Source organism: Mastacembelus armatus, chromosome 4 (genome assembly GCF_900324485.2).
Source record: "Mastacembelus armatus chromosome 4, fMasArm1.2, whole genome shotgun sequence".
NCBI classification, from domain to species: domain Eukaryota; kingdom Metazoa; phylum Chordata; class Actinopteri; order Synbranchiformes; family Mastacembelidae; genus Mastacembelus; species Mastacembelus armatus.
Window position 1 is genome coordinate 22,383,626 of NC_046636.1, and position 14,361 is coordinate 22,397,986.

The 14,361-nt window shown below is 43.7% G+C and overlaps 1 protein-coding gene across 2 annotated transcripts; it reads right to left on the bottom strand.

Moving 5' to 3' along the window:
* Positions 1-274: 274 nt before the first annotated feature.
* On the bottom strand, positions 275-13,711 carry arhgap45b (Rho GTPase activating protein 45b). Of its 2 annotated transcripts, none has more exons than XM_026304705.2 (24): positions 13,438-13,711; positions 12,038-12,287; positions 11,375-11,557; positions 8,859-9,002; positions 8,275-8,359; positions 7,102-7,174; positions 6,855-6,930; positions 6,429-6,560; positions 6,132-6,193; positions 5,902-6,012; positions 5,696-5,776; positions 5,426-5,593; positions 5,193-5,330; positions 4,912-5,108; positions 4,223-4,344; positions 3,952-4,032; positions 3,696-3,797; positions 3,446-3,609; positions 3,128-3,316; positions 2,885-3,022; positions 2,277-2,548; positions 1,932-2,169; positions 1,311-1,416; positions 275-1,212 (listed from the first exon to the last, which is right to left on the bottom strand). In XM_026304705.2, the coding sequence occupies exons 1-24, from the start codon at positions 13,555-13,557 to the stop codon at positions 758-760; spliced, it is 3,687 nt and encodes a 1,228-aa protein (XP_026160490.2). In that variant the 5' UTR covers positions 13,558-13,711; the 3' UTR covers positions 275-757. The 2 variants fall into 2 exon arrangements, with proteins under 2 accessions (XP_026160490.2, XP_026160491.1); XM_026304706.1 differs by lacking the exon at positions 13,438-13,711 and adding an exon at positions 12,793-13,370.
* Between the last annotated feature and the right edge of the window lie 650 nt (positions 13,712-14,361).

Sequence of the window (14,361 nt, forward strand, 5' to 3'; positions counted from 1 at the left end):
TGTCTACCTTCTTTTTCCTTTTAAAAGCCATGCTGTAGCTGCTGTCGACTGAAGCCTTTAGAATAGCGTACTTGTTCTTTCTCTCGTTACCACCCACAAAAACTGTTTCTTCGGCGTTCTCCCTACATCAGGAAGTGAATGCATCTGTCACTGTGAATTTATGTCTATGCTGTTTCCTTTTTAGGCATGTTTATGTAACTTATTTATTGTCCTTACTCTGATCTGTGACGTACACAAACATTTCAAAACGAGGATATGGATAAAAAACTATTAGCACTGTATGAACACATTTTTATTACACTAGAACAAACATACATAAGAGCAAACAGGCAACATTTATATGAAACTGCTAAATTTATTTTTCAAAGTTTAGTGCTGAAATAGAACCAGCAGCACTTTGTTTAAAAATTTTGCATTGCACACACTGATGTGATTTGCTGCCCCCCTTTTCCCCAGGATTAATAAGAGCAATAAGTAAAACACTTGAATATAGAAACAAGAGTATGTTTAAAATCATTTGAGTCAAACCTCTTGAATTGACAGGAGATAAACCACCATTAAGACTGCAGAGGATTCACCACCAGGATAGATCAAAATAGCTGCAAACATGCATGCAGATTTGAAAAAAAAAAAAAAGAAATGTACATAAAATAAATCTCAGTTTCAGTTTTAGCTGGATTTTAATGAGAAAAACCAGATTCCTGTCACTTAACTTAATCTTACAGATTTCATACACAGTGATGCTTCAACACCTATATCAGACAAAGTCAGGCTCACTGTCCCTGTTTCTGCTCAGGGATAATTTCTTTCCACACAGCCGTGCCAGGGGAAGCCCAGACAGACTTAAACTAGGGGAACAATAGTAGTTGTTGTTGTTGGACTGGTTTACGTTCAACTCAGCCAAAGTGGCGCTCAGATTCTGCTCTACACCTGTGTCATCATCTGGGGGCCCACTGTCTGGCAAAGCGGGGGGGTCTTCACTAGCTGAGTTGCTCTGGCCCTGATCCACATCTAGTTCTGGGTCGGTGTGGATTGCAGACTGGCTGGACAGGTCCAGACTGTCCCTGTAGCTCACCTGGTCTTCATCCAAGCTCACCTCACTCTCTTGCTTCATCAGGCTGTGGGGGCGTGCTGTCCTCTGGCCGCTTTCATCCTGCTCTGAGTCGGTGTCAGGGAGCTGCTCGCTGGAGCCTAGTGACCCCAAAGAACTTCCTGCATGGAGATAAAGACCGACTTTAAGCTGCTGTAGCTCAGAGGGAGTTATTTCATTTATAGCCATATAATGCAACATGGTGTTTATGAAAACTTACCACATCCCTCCTCCAGCTTGTCAGAGTCTGGTTTACTCTGCTCCTGTCTGCCTCCATCTTCCTCTCCATCAGCAGAGCTTCCCATCTTGTCATCTGAAATACTACCCTGAATCAGGAGGAGTAGTGTTCTCATGTTAATGAGAGTATTAAACAGAATGTGCACAACAAATCAGGAGGGAAGTCACGGGTTCATATGAATCGTCAGTATATGTCTGGACAGGGAAATTGATGTTGACATTGTAGTGCTTGTTTTGAACCCAACCTTTCAGTGTGTTATGAACTATGAACTTTTGCCAGTAAGGGCAGCTGAGTGCATTGGGATTGTTTTTTCAGTCTTAAATCTCCACACACACAAAAAAAAAAAACAATTTTTGTATTTAAACATGCATTAACTTATTTGTGTTTAAAAGGACTTATATGCTAAGGCTGGTCTAACTTCTGTTGACTTGTATACAAATAAAAATTGGCAAAATTGACTTCAGAACATGAAATAACTATCGAGTTGAACCAACAATATATCACATCAACAATTGATTTAGGCCTTTACCATTCGAAAAAAGCTTATTATAAAATGTTACAAATATGCAATGAGAGGTGACTGTCTAGCCTCAGTACTCCTACCTGCTGGGTGGAGGTGAAAGAAGTGCGGCAGGCTTTATTGGACTGGGAGGTTTTTGACTGAAAGATGGATGAATAGAAGACTATGAGGGCCTCCACGATGCGGGCCTGGTGCGGGTAATCAACCAGAGAAGACAGGGATATTGTGGCTCCTGTAGGACGAGGACGCATCAGGGAGGGCCCAAACACAATGCCCAAGTTGCTGGGACTCATCTTGTTATCCTCCTCCAGCTCTGCAATCCTGGAAGGAGGAAGATAAAGATGTGTCAAGGACAAATCTGTACACCTAATAAAATTCAACACAGCCTTTGGTTTTGTTTTCCTGATGTTTTGTTTCAAAGGACTGACCGCCGAAGGTGTCGAATGATGTAGCGCAGCGTAGACAAGTTAGCCTTGGGCAGCTCCTTAAGAAGCTCCTTCAGCTTGTCCACCAGCACCAGGACCTCAGGGTCAGTGTCAGGGCCCAGGTCTACCAGCTCTGGCCCCCTGCCCACTGCGGGGTTAATGCTGCTTGACTCGGCCTCCACTCCCTCTGGTGCGTCTCCTTCACTCTGCAGACTCTCCTTGGCAAGACCCATCAGACTGTTGTACAGGCGAAACGGCATGATGGGCTCTGGTAGCTGAAGGTGAAAAATGCAAGAAAAACTTTCAAGAAACTCTCAGAGCGTAAACACACAGCCTTTGAAGTATGGAGGAGCCTTTTTAAAGTAATTATTTTTAAAATATCTTAATTACATTTAACCTGATAATTCAATCACTTTTTTTTTAGCTTCCATTTTTAAAATTGTCAATCTTCCTAAAAAACTAAACTTTCAAAGTGATCTAGAAATTCAACAGTTTGTCTAATTACCTAAAAAAAAAAAAAATCTATCTATGATCCACTTCTAGAACTCCATTGGCAGTGCTTCAGTGTGTTTTTTTTGCTCTTGCATGTGCTGGCATTCAATGTGTCTGACCTGTCTGAGGTAAAGCTTGAGGACGTTGCTGATGTCGTGTGGGGAACATTGGGACAGCTCTACCAGCTCCTTGCCATTTTCAAAAGCCTGACACAGTTTCTCAACTCGAGTCTTCACCCCATTCACCCTGTAGATGCCCTGGAAGGAGGAAGCAGTGGTTTATGTCAGGCACTAGAAACTACTTCTCAGTGGCAGAGGGCAAAGACGCAGACATTTAGCACTCTAGCAAATGCACATTCTCACCTTCATCTTGAGAGCCCGTCTTTCTATCTCAGAAATGCACTTGGTGATGATGAAGGGGATGCCGTCACTGGCACAGCTGGCTACCTGAGCAAACTCCCTGCCAAACAGCTGCAGACGCCCCTGAAGCTTTTTATGTCCACACTGGATGGCCAGAGTCTCCAGACAGCGCTTGTGACAGGCCAGGAAACACTATGCAGGCAGGAAAGCAAGAAGTCACCTCATGCACCTTGTCTAATGACATTCAAGCTCTACACATTTGTATCCTAAGGTACTTTTCAGGAACTAACTGAATATTGAAAGGCATGATGAAGAATTCACCTCTTCACACTCGGCTCCCTGGAAGTAAACATAGCTGTCACATTCACGGCACTTTGCAGGAGTCCGTAGCTTCCTCAGTCTGTGGGTCTGAGCTGCTTTGGACAGACCGATGTTACGGAAGGGTCTAGTAGACACCACCACGTCAGGATCCATGCCGTTAATATCTGACAGAAATGAGATAAATCATGCCCACTCCAGAAAACTCATACGATATTGATAGCCAAATCAAAACAACCTGTGCAAGCCTTACTTGGAGTTTCAAATGAGGCTACATTCCCATCTTTCTCATCTGCATCCTCGTTGGATGACATTGTCCCAGTGGACGATGTCCGGACAATTTTACTGACGTCGGCTACAATAAAAGTACATTTTAAATGCATTTTCTCAGCTATACCATGTGCTTTTAAGAAGACAACAGCCAAGAGAAAGCCAATTCAATTCTTCTTAGCCTTATTTATGAACTAGATATTCTGGTGTAAGTTACTGAGAGTCTGTTTCTTGCTTACTTGAGCTGGCCGTAGGAGACTCTCCATCTCCTGCAACGCTGTCATCACTCACTGTTGAACCCCATGACTTGTGGCCCTGCCCTGTGAAAGCAAAGAGAGAATAAGTCTAAATCCAATGGGATGTGATGCTTACACTGATAATTTAATTTTCTAACACGTTGACTCCAGTGTTTTAAAACAAGGTAAATTACATGCAAAAGTTCAGATAAGTTGATAATTACCTTTATAAAACTACAGCACAGTAACATTTACAGCAGCAGGTGTCACTTACTCTTGCGTTGAGCCTCTGCCTCTCTGTTGTCTCCAGCTGTTATATCCACACTGGTGGCAGGATTTTCTGCGTGGCTCAGCTGCTCTGTGTTAAAACTGTCGTTCCTTGGTCTGTGGCCATGGCTGCAAAATTGTGGAATTATAAGATGGCAAATATATTCAAGGTAGCATTTGTAATAGTTTTATGTACATTTTCTAAAGGAATAGTTCCTCAGTTTGGAAAAGATACTTATTCACGACATTGAGAGTTAGATGTCAAGATTGATAACTGTGTCTGTAAGGGAAGTATAAAGCTATAGACAGCAGTTAGTGTAGCTGTCCTCTGTCCTGAGGTAACAAAACCCACAAATAAACCAGAACCACTGCTGTTTACAAAATGAATGTACTGCACCCACACAAACCAGAGTGTAAAAATGGGTTTTAGTGGAGATATAGCAGCAAATTATTTATTAGCTTGTCTCTTGTCTCTGAGACTGCCAGACAACCAGTAAAAAGACCCCAGAGACATGAAGGTGGATTTCTGAGTTGTTTGGACAGAACCAGACAAGCTGTTCACTCCTGTGTCCAGTCTTTATGCTGTAGCTACAAATCTAGTTCACTGACAGAACAATATCAAACTTCTAATTCTCAAAGAAAGTCAATCAGCGTCAACATGTTCAACTTTCAGTGGAAAACCTAGGTAGCTCTTACTGTGATGATGAGCTGGATGGGGAGTAGGCCTCAAATGTGTAGTAGACATTCGGCTGCTCTGGTAGCTGCAGGTCCCGGACATGGGCGGCGTACTGCTGCCCTGGGTCATACAGCTTACTGCTCTCACACAGGGTCTGGTAGTGGACGGGCAATGCTACAGTCTGCATGTGCATGAGCTGGTAGTAGGAGATGGTCGCCTGGTGTTGAAACAATAAACAGAAGTTATTTTGCAGTTGTTGACACAATTTTGTGCACGTGTGCTTGTTCCTGCTGATTCTGACCGAGCGGAGGGTCTGGTCGCTCTGTTTGATGACGTCCTGCAGCTGTCTCAGCACCGTGACCTTCGTGTGTTCCAGCTCCAGCTGCTGCGTGGTGGCATCCGCAATGCATGTCCGATAGGTGGCCTCTGCTTCGTCTGCCTGCATGCACACACATTTTTATTTTTCAATGTACTTCTGCTGTTTATTTCTAATAATCTCATCTAATAAACAGCGATGAAGTGGTCGATAAGAACCTTGTTGCGAGCCTCCTCCTCCAGCCGTTTCTTTTTCTCCACAGACTTTGCTGTAGATCCTCCTCCCTCCTCCTCAGCTCGGCAAGTTGCTGTTTTGGCCTTGTCGTGCTCCTCGCAGCGGACTACGTAGGCTTGTTTGGCCTTCCGCAGGTTCACCTCACACTCCATCTAAAAGACAAATCATTTTTGGTCTGTTTGATTTCTTATTGTTACTTACAGATAAATAAGACAGTCTGCTCAGACTGCTATTGTACACATATAGAGAATTACCAGTTTTCTTTTGGCGCGAATCCATTGCTCCTTGATCTCCTTCCGTCGCTTTTCATGCTCCTGCTTGCGTTGCATCAGAGGCTGCATGGACAGTTAAACTGACATATCAACACAATGTGCAGACAAACACTCCAGTACCAGCAGATACACTAACAGAACAACTCTTGCAACACAAATCGTAAATATAACAAGTCAGTAAAGTTTACCTGAATGAAGGTCTGGCTGTGCAAGGTGGTGCTGGCCTGCTGCAGCCCCACGCTCTGCTCCTGGTCCTGCTCCAGAGCCAGAGAGTAGATGGAGAAGAGGGGCATGTGGGGCTGGAGGGAGGGAACACAATGAAAACAGAGATATAGAAGGATTGATATTCAACAGAAGGAGAAAATGTCAAATTGACAAGAAAGAGTGGTTAAAAAAAAAAAAGAAATGAAAGTATTACATGTGTGATGCTGTGTTTGCAGGACTGGTATAATCTCTGAAGACCTTTGGAGAACTCAGTCTCTGGTCAAATGAAGGAAAACAGTCGATTAACAACATAACTCATAGGACATATTTAAAGTTACAAATTCATTTAGTTATACATTTTCTATTCATGATTAATATCTTATATAATCCAAGTATAGCAAATACTAATTCCATGTCGCCAAAGCTCCAATCTACATTTAAATGGATAGAAACATTTATTTTTATTTGATCACTTGATTTTAATCCATTCATCACATGGATCTCCACCTACCCAGTGAAATTCTCTTCTCCACATAGGTTATCAGGTCCTTCATATACTTGGAAATGGTTTTGGCATAGAGCAGAGCAGAGTCCACCCCTCCCTCACTGTGCTGAAGGATCACATCCACTTCCTCAACTCGGCCTACACACAAACGCACAAAACACGGGTCAATGGACAGAGACGTTCATGCATTACTAACAACCAAAGCAAACAAGTTTTTATCATTTTGAAAAAAAAAAAAAAAGGCTGGATCACAATTTCCTCACGTAAATGGATAATAAGAACATAAACATATAAAAATGTAATTTCACACTGACAAAGTGCAAAATCAGTCAGTGGAAGGACAGAGGTGCAGAAGTACAGCAATGGCAGCTGTCAGGGATTGAAAGGAGTCAAAAGCTTAGTGAGTGATTGGCAAAGTGACCGATTGCCTACCCACGTCCTGTAGGTCACTCCTGAACTGGCCGCCGTCTGCTCCGTGGCCTGTCGCAGCATACAAATTCTCCATAGACTACACAACACAAAGACAGTTTAGTACTGACAAACACAGATCAAGGCTCTTTTTTTTTTTTCCTCAATTTCACCTTGTCGTGGAAAACATTTATATAGTTAGTGAACTCTGTGCACAGTAACCCTGCTGTCTTTAAACTGGTTGGGTGCCTTGTGATGAACATTGACTCACCCTGCTCTTCTCAGTGGGCAGCAGGGAGAGCAGCGTACTGCTGTCCACCTCTCCCATCAGCAGTTCAGACACACTGATGAGAAACAGCACAAACCCCTTTATATCAGCAAAAATACACTGGACATATAAAACGGATCTGTCACGAGTCTTTCCGAAAATAATCTGTGGAAGAATGGGTCGAGCAGATTCTAGAAATGAAAGAAAGATGTCTGCTCTTGCAGGAAACCTTGTCAGGTAAACACATTAGAATGTGTTTCTAGCTGAGTTATCTTTGTCTACCACATTTAATCTTTTTTTTTTTTTTTTTTTTTTTTTTTTAAATCTTCACATTGTAGGTCAAATTATTTTTCTACAAACTCATCTCCTTATGCATTCTCTTCTTGTTGCCTTGTCTGCTAAAATACAGGCTAAACAAAAAAAAGTGCTATCTCCATTTTGGTGTTTTTCCGTTCATGACAGAAAAGCAGCCTGACAGAGGAGTGAATGAGGAAACAGACATGTTGGGCAGATTTCAACTGTCTCTGCCATCTCACTTCCTTCTAAAGCTCTGACAGATGTCTAAAGCCTGAAATGGCACCAACAAATTGCTGATTCCATATACTTCCATTAAACATAACACTGGCAGATTTCTTTATTCAAAGTGTTATTGTAATTATCAAGACATTATTTTTAAGTAATTTAAATTTTTTTTTGAGGGGGGGGGCAGTTTTGATGATTTTATAATTGCTACATTCAATGATTTGGTCTCAAATCTCACAATGATCTGAACAGAAACAAATGTTCCGATGGTTGTTTGTCTGTGGCCATCTGTTCATTTAGCAGGTTTTAGGTACTGAACATTTTCAAGTTTTGGTTTTGTGTCATAAGGTAGAAGATAAACCACTTCCTGTTTTCAGCTCAGCCTCATGCAAAATGTGTCACTGTCACTGCACTTCTCTCTCTCATTCCCAACAACAGACTGCTTAGCATATCAACGCACACTAACCTCATCCTCCTGACTGTAGCAGAAGTAATGTATCTTTGGGTACAGTTAAGGTTCCACTAGCTCCTAAATTACTGGAACATGAATAGCAGCTATACCAGATAACAGTAGTAATTTCACTGTATGGATATTATAGGATGACCAGGCTGTTATTTAAAAATAAAACACATAATAAACACTTCTATACTTACTTGCTGCTAAAAGCAACTGCAATGGTTTCAATCGCCTTCTCAAAGTCCTTTTTATCTGCCTCATTACAGGCCTCATAGTGGAAACCTGAAAAATCAAATGTGCCAGTGTTTAGGTTTCAGTTGTGGTTAGGAAAACAATTCTGACCAAATAAATCTACACACCTGCACATCAGTCACTTGACCATAATACACTTAGATGGCACTTCATTAGGTACAGTAAGGTGAAACTAATACAACAGTCCTGTAGTAAATCCTCCTCCACAGAGGTGAAAACTCCTTCAGAGAGCTGATGATTAAAGGCTGTAGTTTGTGCTGCTGTTGAACTACACTGTTTTACACACAGAGGCGTTTGTTATTCACCCAGCTTCATTAATATAAACTAAAATAATAATCCACTGTTGTATTGGACTCGATTTATACCTAATAAACTGCCTAGTGAGTTGAATTTGGGAACCTACAATCACTGTAAACTCTGGACGATTCAAATTTATATTGTCAACATTTAGAAAATAAATATTTCCCTTTGACTTCTCGAACTTTTTAAATTTGTGTTCACAGTTGAAGGCCTCCCTCCTCTGACTGACCTTTGACCTTAGATATCAGCTTGCCAGCAGCAGTCAGGATCTCCACGGTGTTGAGCAGAGGGTAGGTGTTGATGACCTGACGCAGCACCCGCAAGACCTCCCCCAGACATTCATGGGCCACAGGCCGCTGACTCTCCTTTTTCCCTGGAAGAGTGGGAAGGGAGAGGAACGTATGGTCTGATAATGTGAAGCAAAGCTTAGTTAGAAGAGCAACACAGTAAGAGCTGAACTGTATATTTAAATAAGGACTACAGCACTGATTTTGGATGGTTTAATCACAGAAATAAAACTGGCGTCTAAAATTTGAATTCGACTGGCAAAAAATACATTAACAGTTTGTATCCTCAGATATCAGAATGCCCTTGAACGCATCAATAACAGGCTGAGTCCATATCAGTAAAAGCATTTAGAACCTGGTGGACTGCAAATATAAAAGACAAAGATTTACTGTAGTAAATCTTGGGAAATACACTTTGTTGCTTTCGTGCCAATAAAGCAGCAAAAAGCAGAGTTATTGCTCCTGTTCAAAAAATATTCCAGCTCCCACACCTCCCATACTTACACTGGGGTTTTCGTGTGGTCTAGACAACTAAGAGAGAATTTGATCAGTGCGCTGTAAAAGTGCTGCAGTTTGACTGTGTTACTTTTAGAGAGAGCCAGGCTGGCTCTTTCCCTGTTTCTAGTCTTTAAGCCAAAAGGCTATTGGTTCCTAATATATCTTAATATTTCGTGATGATCTTCTCATCTAACTCTGCAAGAAAAAAAAAAAAAAAAAAAATATTGTAATATTTCCCTAGAAGTCTAACTCAGTGTTTCTGCGGAAGAAGGCGGCGGAGATGGGCAGAGTGCCGAGAGTTAGGACAGTGATAATGTGATGACAAACAAATCAGAGTGACAGACTGGTCAGGTCAAGGCTCAGTGTCAGCTTCACAGCTTTGATGTCACTGATGACACATCTGCAGCCTACATCCTCATTTCTTCCTCACAGACGCAGCTTTTCTTAACTTATTTATCCAGTGTTGCAACATTATACTCGTCTGTAGTCTGTATGCCCCTTTTCTGATCGAGGCGACTCGCTCGTGGAGGAGGCCAGAGGTCACCTGGTCCTCGCTCCTCCCACAGTCTGTCTGGAAATGTGTGTTAGAGTGTCAGTTAATAGGAACAGAGTGACCTGAACACCATGTCAGAACACCATGTGGTCTTTTCTATTGTTCTGTAAGGTTAGAAAACTGATCCTGAGGCTGTGCTACATCTGCTTTCTGCGGCTGATCAAAACAAATCACTGACAATCTCGACTTTACAAAAACATCCTGATGTTAAAGAGGTACAGTGGGACCTAAAAGTCAGTGCGGGCTCTAGATGAAGGTGATCACTGGACGGAAGGAGGGATGAGGAGGAGACAGGGCCCGTGCTTTGATTGTGCTGCTGATTAGGTAGAGGAGGCGCCATGTCACAGCAACACGCAGCCATCCCATCAGAGGAGGAAGTGTGGACGAGGCTGCTCTGTCAGAGGCTATCCATCATGGCTTCCTGTTTAGAAAGCTCTCAGTGGGTGGAGAACATGACAGAACAGAGCCAGATAATAGCGGGCAAAAAGAGACACAAACAAAACCGCCTGTTCATCTGAGCCACGGAAATTTTCACTAGAAAAAAAATGACATGATGTAAGGTCTTTTAAGGTCAGAGACTCATTTTGTTTAGCAGCTGGAATAGAGTCTAAAGTCGCAGCATTCACTCCATGAGGAAAGTGCAGGTGTTTTGCCATTTTAAGCCTTGCTGCATCGTGCAGAAGGGGAAGAGGAGTGTGTGTACGAGAGTGCAGTAAACAAGAAGCTGGCTTCCTGCTGGAGACAAGACTGTGGTTGACTCTGTGGGTGCAGCGGAAACGCTCATTTGGAGAGAGGAAGCTCAGTCACTTGTTAAGTTGCTTGTGCAGTGTTGCCTTTCTCCTCCCCTCCCCCAAAACACGTGTCTTGAACAGGACTGATGCAAGATTGACAGAAACCTCCTGTGGATAACTCACGACTTAGTTGCAGTCTTAGTCCTAATTGTTGAAGCGTACTGGAGTGTGTAACGTGAAGCGGAAGAGGGAGACCAAACAGCATTGTTCTGTTTGCAAACTGCCGTATTAAAAATTCACATGTACTTGACACAAAATGACGACATCCAACAGAAACAACGACGTACTGTCACCGGCCAGAAGTGGAAAATAATAACTGGCAACACATGCACAGTGAGCAGACTGTGTTTGTTCTCCACAGCAGTGAAAACAAGCGTGAGGACCATTAGGGTGCCTGGTTCAAACCCTCAGTTAACCCGTAACACATGTCCTCGAACATGTTTCTGTGAGCTGCCATTTGTCCAAAAACATCACAAGACCAGTCGTGAACTCAGCATGACAAGTGAGACAAACTATCTGGGCCCTTTATAAATCATTAGCTGGCTGAAGGTTTCCTGTGGGTTGATTTGTGACTGGTGGAAGTTTGTAGACAAGGTTTTAAAATATACAAATTTACCTTCAGCCAGCACCACATCCTTCAGTTTCTCCACAGCCTCAGCAAAGCGTGCCACGTCCCTTAGCAGGGCTGGGATGTCCTCCACTTCAATGGCTGTGCTCTCTGGACCCTCAGACAGAGGGCTCGGGGTCAAGGCTCCTCTCCCCTGGCCTTTAGTGAACACCCACGAGTGGAGTGGTAGGCCTGAGGAGACAAAACACACTTTGAATCAGCAGTTCATTCAAAGGTATAAATGACATTGCTGCATATGGGGCCAAAACTATCACTTAGTCGACTGATTAGAAAAAAAAAAAAAAAAAAAGACAATTGAACAAACATTCTATTACCAACTCCGACTACTCAGTGTGAAGTTTTTGAAACTGAATATCTGTGGATTTTACACTGTTGGTCCATGAACACAAAACATTTTAAGTTGCATAGGCAATTTTTCACCTTTTTTTCCTACTTAACAGACTAACAATCCCTCAACATTATGGTAGAAGAAGCTTTCACAAAGCAGATGGCAAAACCTCAGGTAGGTACAACTTTTTGTTAACATTTTGTACGCTGCTCGGCCTTTGCTTTATGTTTCAGAGTGTGTGGATGTAGAGGAACATCTATATCTAAACACATTCCCCTGACTCAACAGGACGATCACCAGGCATTGCTGTGCTTGAAACAGACCTGCAGCACTGGCATGTCTGCTCAGTGCAGTCGGCCTCTTCAGGGTGGCAACGGGAGACGGGCAGCCCAGCCCTTGTATCCCTCCCAGCTTATTGTGCTGGGTGCTGGGGTTGCCCGGGCAGGACATGGAGGGGTCCAGGAGTCCAGCTGGGGTTGGAGTGGGCATCAAAGAGGAAGAAGCAGAAGAGGGTGAAGATGAGAGAGTGATATCGCCAGCATCTTTCCGAGGCTGCTCCTGAAGGATGGACAGCTGACAAACGACAGCAAGAGAGAAAAGGTCAAAATGATCACCTGTTTTCTGCTTTTCTAGCTCAAAGCTTTGAGGACACCAACGTGACTCATTTTTGCTCCTTTGGCTTTTAACACAGGTGGCGCTGTTGTTGATAAACATGCATATGAAAACTTTCACAAGATCCTGTTGCAACACCTCTTCCTTGAAGCTCTGACTGGGTGTGGCATTGAGCGGAGTGGATAGTAACAGAAATGGCCCTGTATGTTTTGAATAAGGACAGTGAGATTTCAGAGGCGCAAATGACCTTTTCATCTGCCTATAAAACACAAAACATCACGAGAAAGGGTTCGTTAGTCTGGTTAGTGCATCTTGCTTCCCACTTCTGGTCGACTGTAGTTGGTGCCTCGCAGTTTCTGGGCCTGACAAAGAAAGGGAGCGCTACTCACTGCTGCAAACACAAGAGCATCTCTACATAACAATTTGCACTCCACACATGACATGGTTTTCATATACCCAAACATACCTGTTTAAGCCATACGTTGTGCTTGTTGGGCAGTATGTCCAGTCTGTCTTTGCCTTTCAGCTTGGTGTTCTTAACTCTCTGACTGGTAGAGTAAGGGTTGTAGCTACTTTTGCCACCACGTTTCAGCATGCTCTTTCCCTTCTACAGCTTTGTCCCCATTCTAACTGAGCACAAGCTGCTTTTGAAACTCATTTTGCAAGATCTTCCACGCGCGCGCGCACACTACAGCCTGTCCCCGCTTTAGTGGTAAAAGCCCAGCACGATATAAGCTTCCGATGAGCCACATATGAGTCAAGTGTGCAATCAGGTGAACACATGCACACAAGTATCTGCACACGTGTCCCTGTGAAACTTCATCCTAATGAATGTTTTCCAATAGTTTGACCCAACGCTAAACTTTCTCACTCTGATCACTCCACTCACAAAAAACCTCACTAGCGTTTACATCAGCTACTGATGGTCTTTCTACAAGCGCACACACACACACAAACACACACAGTCACCCCAGGTCCAGGAGCTCTCCCTGCGGGCTGTCCTCTCCAGCTAGTGGCCATCTGACACCACACACACACACACACACACACACACCCGCGCAGAGCTCAGCAGAGGTGCCAGGCTGAAACCAGAAGTGATGCATCTACTCACAGACGACGCGCTGCTTTGCGGCCCGGGGCTTCCTGCTCGGCTCTTCTTCGAGATGGATGGCGTCTTGATCAGTTCCCGTTTCTTCCTGGTGAACATCTTCAGGGTGCCTTTGCCGTCCATCCCGACTTCTTTGAGTTTAACGTACAGCCCCCCCACCCACCCCCCGACTCGCCACTTGTGTGCTCTGCCGCTTGCGCTCAGCGGGAGCTCGGTGCCATCCGGGCCGACCTTCAGCCACGGTAACTGTCTGTCTGTCTTCCTCCTCCTGCTGTCGCACATCGAGCCGCGCAGGCTCACTGACGGAGAGACAGACAGCTTACAGCAAACTGCCTGTGCGCTCCCGGCATCCGCTCTGCGTGTACGCTGAGTTTCCTCAAGGGGAGGAGGAGAAACACCGGGGTGAAATGCTACCGTTACGTTCTGGGGCGTGTGATCCTCTTCATGGAGCACCAAGAAACTTTGTTCTAGAACTTAGAAAAAAAAACCAAAAACAATCTAACGTGGAAAACTGGAGAAGTAACTGCGCCCTGACGCAAACAAACCAAACTGTTGCCGTGTTCAAAATCACAGTGATCAGTTCATCCAGACACACGTGTGTTTCCACCATGTGACCTCCAGCTTTTGATGGTGGCATCCAGATTCCCTGTGCACCTGCTCCACACAAGAAATTAAATCACGAAGGTCCACCGGGTCGCAGCCACAACACATCAGTGCGTTATTGGGCCACAAAACTCTGTGCAGGCATCTAGTGTTTTTTTGTTTTTGTTTGTTTTTTTAGTGGAAGCGAATAAAAGCCTTAACAATGTGCTGCTTAAATCCCCGCAGTGCTAAATAAGTAATGCTTAGATTTGAATAACACTAAATTATTAGCACCGCAATATTGTACGGGATTTATGCGGTTTGAGGTCCATTAAACCGTCCAGT

What these genes read in the sequence shown, in the direction of transcription:
- arhgap45b (XM_026304706.1), bottom strand. Translation starts at nt 12,921, where the DNA reads ATGCTGAAACGTGGTGGCAAAAGTAGCTACAACCCTTACTCTACCAGT. An exon ending in AGGAGGAGGCTCGCAACAAG is followed by an intron (nt 5,331 to 5,425) that starts GTTCTTATCGAC and finishes GTGTGCATGCAG; the next exon opens with GCAGACGAAGCAGAGGCCAC. An exon ending in AGGGAGCCGAGTGTGAAGAG is followed by an intron (nt 3,317 to 3,445) that starts GTGAATTCTTCA and finishes CTGCCTGCATAG; the next exon opens with TGTTTCCTGGCCTGTCACAA.